Source organism: Sinocyclocheilus rhinocerous, unplaced genomic scaffold, assembly GCF_001515625.1.
Source record: "Sinocyclocheilus rhinocerous isolate Xijiao unplaced genomic scaffold, SAMN03320098_v1.1 scaffold768, whole genome shotgun sequence".
In the NCBI taxonomy this organism is placed as follows: Eukaryota; Metazoa; Chordata; class Actinopteri; order Cypriniformes; family Cyprinidae; genus Sinocyclocheilus; species Sinocyclocheilus rhinocerous.
Genome location: NW_015634483.1, coordinates 841605 through 854175, shown reverse-complemented (window position 1 = coordinate 854175; position 12571 = coordinate 841605). Strand labels below are relative to the sequence as shown.

The 12571-nt window shown below is 37.4% G+C and overlaps 1 protein-coding gene across 1 annotated transcript in view; it reads right to left on the bottom strand.

Annotated features, from left to right (window-relative positions):
• Window positions 1–963: 963 nt before the first annotated feature.
• LOC107745669 (eukaryotic elongation factor 2 kinase-like) overlaps window positions 964–12571 on the bottom strand; it is a 13562-nt gene continuing 1954 nt past the window's right edge. Inside the window, exons 3-17 of the mRNA XM_016559593.1 lie at window positions 10403–10489; window positions 10252–10289; window positions 9634–9805; window positions 9345–9494; window positions 9120–9252; window positions 8876–9003; window positions 7983–8178; window positions 6431–6486; window positions 6220–6297; window positions 5757–5813; window positions 4721–4855; window positions 4192–4380; window positions 3988–4112; window positions 3722–3900; window positions 964–1667 (exon numbers count right to left, since the gene is read on the bottom strand). Coding sequence (XP_016415079.1) covers window positions 1558–1667; window positions 3722–3900; window positions 3988–4112; window positions 4192–4380; window positions 4721–4855; window positions 5757–5813; window positions 6220–6297; window positions 6431–6486; window positions 7983–8178; window positions 8876–9003; window positions 9120–9252; window positions 9345–9494; window positions 9634–9805; window positions 10252–10289; window positions 10403–10489 — 1833 coding nt within the window. The 3' untranslated portion in view covers window positions 964–1557. The remainder of the gene's footprint in view (window positions 1668–3721; window positions 3901–3987; window positions 4113–4191; window positions 4381–4720; window positions 4856–5756; window positions 5814–6219; window positions 6298–6430; window positions 6487–7982; window positions 8179–8875; window positions 9004–9119; window positions 9253–9344; window positions 9495–9633; window positions 9806–10251; window positions 10290–10402; window positions 10490–12571) is intronic.

The following is a 12571-nucleotide window of genomic DNA, read 5'->3' as shown; positions in this document are numbered from 1 at the left end:
GAAGAAAAAAATATCTAACTTGATGTTTCTAACTTCTTTTGCCCCTGTATCTGAAATAAAAAAAGAGGCAATGAATGAATACTGATATAACCATCTAAAAAATAACACTATGTTGCACATATTATGCTGGCATTATTCTAAAATAAATCTTATACAATCCTAAAGTGGTTTATTTTGTGACAATATCCAACTGTCTGTATGTTATCATAATTTATATTTGATCATACACTTAAATTACTGTAATTATTTCAGTGTTTAATTTTCTGCTATTGTCATGGAACAAACAATGGTCTTCTCAAATTTGTCAATGAAGTTCCAGATCTCAAAATAAGACTTTATTGAACACAGCAATAAAGCAGAGATGATCAGAATCTGTTCTGTCCAGGCATCAGCTTTTATACCTTATTCTTATCAGCTATTGACCAATGGTATCACAGTTCTGTTGATATCGCTCCTCTGGTTTGCTACCATACATTTTTTTACTTTTCCTGGTATACTTTCTAATAGTGGAATCCTGCTAGTTTGAACCATTTTCCTAATAATTTTTCTCTCTCCCGTCCCACTGGATGCAGGTGTCCTTCTTGGAAGTCACCCAAAGGTCACTGGTTTACTCAAGTTCATCGCTGACCAATGGAAAGCACCCTACTTGCCAATTGGAAAGCACCTAGGACTCACAGTCTGTATTAAGACATCCAATATTAAAACAATCATCATATTGATCAATCTATTGATTATTGTTGTAGCCATAATTTTTTTTTGGAATGAAATATCACAACACTATTAAGCATAAAGCCACTGGATATCCTTGCCATGCCTGAAATGCCATCTTATATAATTTGTTTCTTAGCATTAATTTATGTGCAATGGCGTCTTGGTATGAACTTAAAAACCACATATCACATTTCTGGCTAAACAAGCATAATGTGTAATGAGACTTAATTTTTTTTAATGATTTTATTGTTTGTTTCTTTGTAATCTTGTTCTCATTTGAAAAACAACCATCAAAAATGATCACACTCACTTCTGCACTCCTTGATCATGGTGAATTATGAAAGGTTTTTGACAGTCTACACAAAACATGTTCAAACTCACAGCAATAGCTAATGATGCTTAATGTTCTTAGACATCAGATCTAGCAATACTAGCAAATTAATTTTACTGAAGTAAGTTCAATCATCGGTGATACCATTTTTAACAGTCACAACATGTTTATTAAAGAAACAACCAGTTGTCCTTTTCAGAAACAAGAGAAAGAAATTATTGACAGGTAATGCACGTATTCCCATGAAGCAACCTGAACAGGCTGCAGACACTGTGCAACTGTTCTTAAAGAAAAATTAACCAGGAGAGTATGTGTATTTAGCACCTCAGTATATTTTTGATCTGCAATCAGCATATGCCCTTGTCACATTCATTAGAAAACTGATCTAATATCAACATTATTTCTCTTAAGTCAAAGGGACCCAAGGAAAACATAAGGCATTGAAAACAGCATGTAAACAGGGGCTGGGTGCACAATAGGAACCGTTTTCATGCTTTTTTTGCACACCAGCACTTTTATTCTTCCATCATAGACCATGCTTCCTCTGCTTTCATGTAGTACTGATTGGCCAGTCTGCCCTTCATGGCCTCCATAGCTGCATCAGCAGCCTCAGTGAAAAGATCACCTACAAAATTTAAAGACATCATAACTCACACATGCATACAATTCCAATTTAAAATGTTACAACAAATTCAGGACACATTTAGAAAGCAAAACTGCCCATTTTAATTATATGATATTGTAAAGGAGCTAAGTATCCCTATAGTAACTTGTGTGTGTCATTTCAAGAAAACGACCATACTGTACATCTGCGCTGTTTTATTTTTTCTTTTAAGTTTTTATTATACTAATTATTTTAAAAGTCACAGGACAATGTTATGAAGCATTAACTTTCCATTGCTTTTGCTTTGGTATAATAACACTTACTGATTTGTGCTGGGCAGATAAAGTACAGGGTGAATTCAAAGCATTAAAACATGCGCAACTTAAATTATTCAATAAACCCCACTCATTTTAAAGCATCACTTCGTCTCCTGCTCCCTGCTATTTCACAGCTTCCTCTGTCAAACTCTCAGGCTGATAAGACAGTTTTGAATACCAGACAAAATGGATGTCCTCTGACGGGATCTGGTAAAGACACTGCATCCAATAATCCTGGCATGGAGACTCGATCTAATATTTTTGGTCAGCAGTATATCGGCACGATCTTAACATTATATTGTATTGTTGTAACACTTTCCAATGTTAAATCTTAAGTTCTGCAGAAGAATGACTGTGCTTTAGAGCATGAGCAGGGGCGTATTAATGCACAGGCTTCTATGAGATGAAGCCCAGGGGCCTACTGGCTGCACAACAAATTAAATTTTTAAATATTTTTTTTTGCATATCAAAAACAGCATTCTATAACTAAACTCACACCCGTAAATTTTTAGGCCTAACAACTGCATTTTCGGTGAAGCCCTGCGGTGTGAACGGAACCTGACAGCACAACTAGTTATGTCATACAGTGTATAATGTCATGTAATGTCATACAGTGTGAGAATGCGGGTTTGATAACTTACAATGGCATGGATAGAAACTGTGCCATCTGAAGGTCCAATACTGTCTTCCATCGGAGCGGTTTCAATGAGTTTTGTGGTCTGCGCGCAACTTAAATACTCTGCTCTCACTCCGGTATTAAAGCTGCTGTCAGTTAATTTTGAGGATGAAATTGAGCATCAAATTTTTTCGTTTCAAATGTAATAAGACCGTTTTATTTTAGTCACTGTCACAGTGGTTACAGCTGATATATCCTATTGCACATTCATAGATGCTATTGCAAGTGGTGGGGTGAACAGGATATTTCGACACAAATTCTCAAATGTTTCTCAAAACTGGCCTTGGTTAAAAACAAACATACAAACAAAAACTAAAGTCTAGCCAAAATTGGATTTTACTGATGTTATCATGGACTTTTCAAATAGAAAAACAATGCCGATAAGTTTCTAAAGTAATGTCACTTGAATTTATTCATACATATGCATTAATTAAAATCTGTATGTAATGACTACATGATACAATGCCTAGTGATATTTTCATTCGGGCTGGTGGGGGTATGCGTACGCTAGCATATGCATACAGCCGAACACGTAGTATACTTCATTTAATGTTGTGCGCGAACGCGGGCGGTCCACACATGCGCTTTAGAAAACTTCATCCATGCTCAATGTCTGCTCTATTTTTCCCTGTTAAGTTATGACCAATAACAAATATTTTTGAACTCTTTTAAACCAAAGCTGAACTGTCTCATACCCTCTCACTCACAAGCGCTTGTGAATCCGAGCATCTGTTGTTGTTGCAGTCTCTGCTATTTTGATGTTGCTGTTCAGCCTCTTTAGTTTCTTTTTCTACTTTTCCACAATGGCCCAGGACAGTGTTGCCACCTTGTGGAACAACTGATTAGTGCAAAACAAATTCAATGCACATGTGCAACCTGCGCGTAAAAAGTATGCACAGTTACAATAATCGGGTGGTGCGTGTACAGTACGCGCATACTGTTCTGATGACAAAATTCGCGTCACGTGCACTTTACACTGACCCTCGCGTACGCGTACAAAGTGACGTATACTTTGGGCTTAATGCTGTAGCCCACAGGTCTCTGGTTATCTAAAGGTGTCCCTGAGCATGATATACACTCACCTGCTCTTTGGGGGTCTGCATCCAAGTTGTGCCCTCCCTCCTGGTACATCTCAGCCAATCGTGCCAACAGAAGGTAGCGCGGCTCATCTTTTATCCCATCAAACTCTCCCCCCTCGTCGTAGTCTGTCATCTTAAGGGCAAAGTCATACCAGTGCATGGCGTGTTTCCAGTCTATAACCCTGCATTTTAAAAGTCCAAAATTAAAGTTTCAGCCCTAAACACATCTTGGTCCAAAAAGACAAAAAACTGATCAATGCGTTTCTCGCCTGTCAGAAGGGAGGTTCAAACCAGTGTCGAATGCTCGTGCTACTAGAATCATACTCGGCCGGTCTCCTGCCTCAGCGGCCTTCAGCAGAAAGCGGAAACCCTTCTTGCTGTTTTCCTCAGATGCCTGAGATGAAAGAACACAGACATGACAGAGGAAGTATAAGCATGGCCATCAAAACAAGATGATTAGGAAAAGAAAGCACCTCTAATTCGATCTCTGGTAGAATGTGATGTGGCAGCTGAAGGTAACATTGGCCAAGGGCAACTATAGCCTCAAGCTCCCCACACATGGCAGCCCTTTCCAAATGGTACATTGCAGAAATCTGGTCCCATGGTGCATCCTTCTCACAAAAGCGCCCGGCCTCGTGGTAGCGAACCATGGCTAGATGTACCTTAAAGGAAAAGTCCACACGAAAATGAAAATTTTGTCTGCTTGATTCATATGGATTAGTTTTACGCGCCCTTTGAGATATTTTTGGATCTTTAAAGTTTTGGTTGCATGGACTTTGATTGGAGGGACAGTAACCTCTCAATTTTAAAATATCCTAATCTGTGTTTCGAAGACGTCTTATGGGTTTGAAATGACATGAGGGTCAGTAAACAATGACACTATTTTAATTTTTGGTTGACTTAACCAAGGAATAATGTATGATAATATAATGTTTATATTATGTAATATTTGTCAGTTAGTTTCAAGAACAGGTTTATAAAACACATGGCACAGTTTCTTACCTTGCCTAGGATGGATTTACCAATTTTCTTTTCGAGAATCATAGTGTTAAGTCTCTCTACTTCCATTGCCACACAGGAAGGTCTGTGTATGTGGGAGCGAGATGAATGGTAAAAACTCAATTTTTCTTCTGTCAGCTGAGAAAAAAAGTATATCATTAAGCACCCAGAGTAATAACTGAGGCAAAAAATTACAACATCATTGACTTGTCCCATGTCAAAAACTCAACTAGGCCTTATGTCCATACTTTTTTATTTATATGTCCATACTTTTTTTTTTTTTACTTTTTTGGCCAAGACCAAGCAATGCATATAGTTGGTATATAGCTTACAATATTGGTCTGTTGTGTTATCAGTGGATAGCTGATCTGTGAATTGTTCTTTTATTGTCAATGAAAACAGTTTGTCATTTGAAAAACTGCTTTTATATGTAACTAATCTCTTGTTTGTTTGTTTTTTAAATATAAAACATTTCTATGAGAAGCAGTAGAACTAACATCTGTGAGGAAAACCACAAAAATAACCACATCAAATATTGCTGCACAAAAAAAAAGCAATGCATGCAGGAAATCACATGCAGGGTTCCCACACATTTTGACTAAAGGACTTCCATGACTTCTCTAGTCATTCATGATGATTAGGAATTTTCACTCACAAACAGCAATTGCTAATCAATTACAAATATATCTAAGCACAACTACAGAAAGCTTTACATGCCATTCAAAATCTCAGCTTTAAAATTCCCTGACATTAACAGGTTTTCCATGACTGTGGGAACCCTGCATATGGGTTTACACTACAGTATGGGAAAGGAGAGCTTGCCACTGGTTAAAGGATGAAAGTGAGATGAGATAAAGGTTAGAGTTTAGATGAAAGAAGAATGAGATGAAAAGATTAAGAGGTTTAGATAACAGGTGGATCACAGGAGGGCACCACTCTAAATCAATGATCTATGAGAAGAAAACAGATTAGAAATCAATGGGTGTTGGGTGACTATCATGATAAGATACAGTGAGTTTATCAATGGTTTCGTAGTTACCCGACGAACACTGTCCTCATCCGATTCTGAGCAATGTCTGTTGTAGAAGGGACGTCCCTAAACGATGATGTAAAAACCTACCATCACATATCTCAGGAGCCCAAAAATGATTACTGCTGCATTTCATGGTGCGTTTAAGCACAGCACACAACAAGTTTATAATGCACTCTAACAGAAAGGAAACTTTGCTGGGGGAGTAGCAAAGAAAACAAGCAAGAATAGCTTCTTATTTCAATTTCTTATTTAAATGCAACAGTTGTAAATTCTTAGTTTAGTTTAAAATGTTCTGTATTTGTTTGGATTTAATGTTGACACCCTCAAAGAAATGGCTCAATCATCAAAAACCCTCACTGTTTTTGTGGCAGATACAAATAATGTTGTGATTAATTTAATATAATATAATATAAACATCATTTTAATATCATTTTTAATTTGCATTGTCTAGCCAGCTGATAATCTGTACCTGACTGTGATGCTCGACTGAGTCTCCTTCACTGCGTTTCTCACTGGGGTAACCACTGTCTCCTCCATTCTCTGAGTCCTGCGAATGCAATTACAGTTCACAATACAAATTAGCATTGCTGCTAAAATTAACTTAAACATTTTTCCATAAAACATCACTGAATTTAACGTCACTCTTATTGGTGCATATATATTCTTCTTCATAAACTGACCTTGTGATCTGTGTTAGCTCGATGTGCCTCATTCATTTCATACATGAATGACCAGCCTGTAAACACACATAGATAGAAAGACATAGTAGTGGTGACATGAATAAAATGAATGTTCAATTGTCCAAAAAAAATAAAATGCAGTGTGAAATCTGTATGAACCTGACATACAAGAACAAACTTTACATGTCATCTAGAATGGCCTGACTGCTGACAGGAGTGAGGATAAAATTAAAAAATAAAATATGTTGAGGTTGGTTTCATTTGTACATATGAATAGAAAAAAAAAAAATGTCTTAAAGAATCCTATGTGTTTTAATTTAACAGAATATGTAGTACTAGCAATCAGGTTGCTGTTGATATTAATTGCTTGAACACTTTTGTTAATGCTGTTTCGAATCATAATACTAAATATGATACCAATATTTCATACCAAGCAACATGACAGTTTTCATATTTCAAACTAGTATATACTCCAGTATACAGCCTTATACATGTAAGTTAGGATGTGTGTGCTTATAATACTAATCAAAATAATAAAAGGTTGGTGCACACTGGCTCAGTTTACCTAGCAACTTCAACACCAGCTAATTAATATTCATGAAGTAAGCTATAGATACCATCAGCAGTGCGCCATACTCTAGGCAGGAACATAATTAAGCATTAGGGAAAACAAACCCTTAACACCATAGTTACCTTTCTATGAGGAAATTTAAATGTGGCTATATTTAGATAAGTCACAGTGCTGCAGACATATATGTTTCCAAAAGGATGGTTCACCATTTTTGCTTCATAAGTGTCAAAGAACACACAAACCTTTAAAGGGATAGTTCACCCAAAAATGAAAATGTTATGTTTATCTGCTTACCCCCAGGGCATCCAAGATGTAGGTGACTTTGTTTCTTCAGTAGAACACAAACAAAGATTTTTAACTCAAACCGTTGCAGTCTGTCAGACATATAATGGAAGTGAATGGGAATCACTGTTTTGAGAGTCAACTTGGATGCCCTGGGGGTAAGCAGATAAACATAACATTTTCATTTTTGGGTGAACTATCCCTTTAAGCATTTTGACATCTGTCTAAAAATAGCCAAATGCATTGAATATTTATCTGTTTTCCCAATGAAAAGAACTGATCATTTTAGTAACATCACAACCAGCCAGTCAAAGGCCCACTTGAGTTCTCGGCCAGCTGACAAGTGGAGGGACTTCTTGTACTTTATTGTACAAATATTTATATTTGAAAAAGTGTTTCCAGATGGTTGCAACATCCTGACAGCTGATAGACCCTAAAAAAAGATTCATTCATTGTTTTGTCTTTTCTCTTAAGTAGAGGGAAACTGTAACACATTGATATTACCATAGACAGTAATGTGGAGGAGGAGATAGATAACTATTAATAACATTAGCTAGATCTGCTATGATACCAAAATGTATAATACCATTGTTGTACTGCTCACGACTTGATCTGACTTGGCCTTAAAGGGGGTTTGATATTACTTAGGTGGGCCACTCGGGTGCATTCACACATAGTACCGGGTTAGTATAGTATTACCCATGGGTGATCGGCCTGCAGAGATGCCCATACTAAGTGGAGAACAGGGAACCGAGTCTGTGTCACTGCTTTCATCAACCGAGAAAGTCTCAGAGAGCCGTGAGAGGAGAACAGGCATGTGGCCGAGAGAGGTCGTCCGGACCCTGGGCGAACCACAATGCTCTTCACATCCACGGAGGACAGTCTGAGCTGACAGCTGCTTAGAAAAAAGAATTTATTTAGAAAGCCTGCAGAAATGAAACCGTTGCAACAGTTTGTGAATGCAGGGCTAAGCGATAATAATTTTATTATGCTGGCCGAATCAGGTCCAGTGATATTTTCACTGGCCACATCAAAAAGCAAAACAAAACATATATTTAAATTAACTATCAGAACCAAATTATAATATTTCAGTATAGCTTTTTTTTGTGAACCATAAAAAAATGGTGCATATATCGGCAACAAATGTACTGCAGGATGACATATTTTTGTACGCCAAATCCCAGAAACAAGTTAGCATTTTAGCACTTCCAGTTCCTACGTCCTGAAGTGAAATGGTTTTTTTAAATGGGTTTTTAGGTAAATTTCTTTGGGTAAATTCTTTGAGTTTTTATTCGACAACATACAATAAATTAGTAATAACCGTTTTCAAAGTAATACAATATTTTACTTGTCTTGAAAAAGGTGGTTGCTAACAAGTGTCTAATTGGGAATACAGAGGTTGTCTGGTGCATTAAACATCATGATGCTGAACAGGTAAACTCATCTCTGCTGCACTCTATATAAATATAGCAATGTCCCTATTGAGCAGCTCCATTAACTGGCCCAAATCTCTCACACTAGCCCCAGGCCATCCTAACTTCGAGCCCTGGTTACACTTACATAAGAATGTTTTTTTATTATCCAATACAAACCAGCAATTTGTTGGTGCAGTCCAATTGTGCAGTTTCAGAAGGGGACAGGTCAAAGCGAGTGAGGCCCATACTCCTACAGATCTTATTACACAGGTGAGAGTGGAAGAAAAGAGCCATGCCACGCAAACCTGAAACACAAACACACAGACAATCATTACAAATGTTCCTCATGCATACATTAGTCAACTTTAAGACAAATCAAATTCTTCTAAGGAGAAAAATAATGCAGGATGTTGATAAATACCTAGGTTGCCATCTCCAAAGTCAGTCCCCTTCTCAGTGTGGATCTGAGGGTCTGTGTAAAGGTCCCCAACACCCTGAATGTCCACCACTATCAGCTGGTGTCCAGAGCGCTCAAATGTGAAATGACTGAATGCCTAAAGCCACAAAAACATAATTGCCAATAAATAATCACACATCATCTGACTGGGACAACAGATTCAGATTTGTTTCATCTTTGACAATACACCTGGGGTGTAAGCCGTATGTTATCGTCCCTCACAAAACCAGAGTTGGAATTGTACTTTGTGTACTTCCCCTCAATGTAGTGTTCCAGGTGAAATAAAGGGCTCCCAGGGCGACCAGTCATTTCCACAACGCACATCTGCATGATGTCAACCTAATAATGATGGGATACATTAAATAAGTACATAATTCTTATCTGGTGTGATTGTTCGAACCAGGTTTGAGTGGTCAAACCTAGTTTACACCAAAATTGTCAATGTTTTTTGAACAAACAACATCCATCAAAGAAGTACCTGTTTAGGAGGCCTGTGGCGATTGAACTCCTCGCCCCATAATTTAGCCTCCATTTGTAACCTCACATCCTCAAAGTAAACATCTCTGTCCACGGTCTCCATGTATCTCTTAGCCACATAGTTTGAGGCTGATTTCCAGTTGCTGCTGTGGGAAAAGTTTGACAACTTCTTCCTGTGATCGAAAGGGAATCGAAAGCTCCAGATCAACAAAAACCCATTTCAAAACACATAATGAGAGATTGAGAGAAGTAAAATTATTACTTGAATAATGGAAGATATACCACTAAGAAATGGACGTACCAACTAAAAGGGATGTTTATTTTATAAAGTATATCAAATATTTTTAATACAATGTTGTTAGGCTGGTTAATGTGGTGAAAATAACTTCAGAAGTAGTGTCAGTAATGTCCTGCAGCATGACAAGTAAACCCATTCTACACAATAGTTTTCCTAATACTTTTAATATTATAAAGTGCAGTTTTTGACTTTTAACAAAAAGGTGAATAAAAACTGAAACAAACTTGACTACATTGACAAGAAATTGTACAATTTTGCTTTATAAACATTAATACTCATTACCTATTTTAGGCTATATATGTTTAAACTGGCTTGACTTACGATCTATAGCATTCCCTCATGGCTCCTTTTCCAAATGACTGTGAAAGAAATACAAATTAATTAATTTAAAAAATATGTAAATAATCAGCATTAATACATTTATGTATGTGTTACTATCACAGAAAACAAGTGTATTGTATTGCCAAGATACCTGAGAGGAAACCTTGATAAATATTTCATCTTTTGCCCATTCACCAGTAACCGCATTGTATCTAAAGAACAAGAACACATGTTTACACTTTTATCACTTTAAATATAGCTTTCTATTCCCTTTCATTCTCAGGAAATAGTTATCAATCTACGGCAACTGGAAATCAATCTCAAACTATGTGGCTACATGGAGATGTAAACATAACAAATGTAAACGCATTTTACCCTAAAAAATGTATCTTCTACATTATGAAGATAATATTCACAGAAAATATACAAAATTGACTATTGTTTTTCATTGGACAGTTAAAGGTGCAATAGGAGATCTTGGAAAATGCTAACTTTAGCCTGATAGCACTGAAAGCGAACGTCCCACCCTCCCTGCAATCGCCGTCCAAAGCCACGCCCCCTGAACGCATTTACGCTCACAGACCAGAGACAACATTACTACAATAGGCTACATAAGCAGTTCCCCATTTCAGCCCATGTTCCGCAGTGAAGTAAACTTCAACGGATTTCCCCCGCTCAGGGAGTAGGGAGCAATGAACACTGTGTAGGGATCATATTGATAGTCCATATTGACAGTCCATGCACATAGCTCACTTCTAACGAGCTGGCGCGAGGACTGGATTAACCGCTGGGCTACATCATGTGTCATTCACCGGTGAGAAATCTTTAAAAGTACTACAATACCAGGAAGGAAAATCGGATTGTTGATGTTTGTCTGCCATTCTCGCTCTGTCTACACAGCGTGCGTGAACGCGCTGATGACGTATCCTGTCTGCGCAAACCGGGTGCGCAGAGGTATGCTAATACATACGTTGACAGACAGGTAGGAAAGCATACTAAAACGCTCGGACCGAGCGATTATTTCCAGTATGTAACGCAAGTACTTTATACGTAAATGTAATTAAATTACCTAAAAATGAACAGTAATCACTTTACTTTTTCAGTGGATAAGTAATTTAATTACAGTAACACGTTACACCCAACACTGGTTGTATCTATAGCGAGTGTTTCATAACGGATGCTCATGTGTTTTGGAGAAGTTTGTGAGGATCAGTGGTGTTTATGTACATATGGGCATCAGACACTCCAAACCCAGAATGTGTTCTTACAGAGGAACGTATTCACTGATGACGTCGAGGTGCCTTCAGATCGCTGAGTTTCCATACATTCAGAATGGTTTTACTTTTCATTTGTATTTTGGTGTGTTTAGTGATACTGAATGGATCCGTAGTAGTTTATATGCAGTCCTTTGGTGTCTCCCTGTGGTCTTGTTTGGTATGGCAGGTTGACTTGTACATATTTGCTAAAATTACTATTTAATTGAGCTTTACATACTTTTAAGTTGTATAGAATATCTGTAGTGACATTTTTGCAAAGTATGTTTGCAAAAAGAACACAGGATGTTTAAATCTATCTTTAATTTGTTTTGTTTAAATGGGTCATATGATGCGATTTCAAGTTTTCCTTTCTCTTTGGAATGTTACAAGCTGTTCGTGAATAGATAAGTCCCTAAAGTTGCAAAGACTAAAGTCTCAAACCCAAAGAGATATTCTTTATAAAAGTTAAGACTCGTCCATGCCCCCCTAAAACGTCTACGTCACTGTGTGGGAAGATTTGCATAACACCGCCCAAATGTTATAAAGCTAAATTTTAGTTCTACAGCTCTACACACAACACCACAGTTTTGGGCATGAGGACGGGCATTTTTCATGTTGTCCACATTAACAAATTTAAATGGGTTATATGATGCGATTTCAATTTTTCCTTTCTCTTTGGAGTGTTACAAGCTCTTGGTGCATAAAGAAGATCCCTAAAGTTGCAAAGACTAAAGTCTCAAACCCAAAGAGATATTCTTTATAAAAGTTAAGACTCGTCCATGCCCCCCTAAAACGTCTACGTCACTGTGTGGGAAGATTTGCATAACACCGCCCAAATGTTCACGCAAAGAAAGAAGGTGTAACTTTGATTTTCGCTGTAGTATTGTTGCCGCCGCCGTCATGTCGTGGAGATGCTGTGTTTCGTTATGAAAGCAAAACTACTTAGTTTGGCCTTCCAAAAGAGGACACAACTAGAAATCATTGGTTAAGTTGTATTTACAACACTGTTCCAGAACAGTTCAACCCAAATATTCAGATGTGTGCAGCGCATTTTACGGAGGACT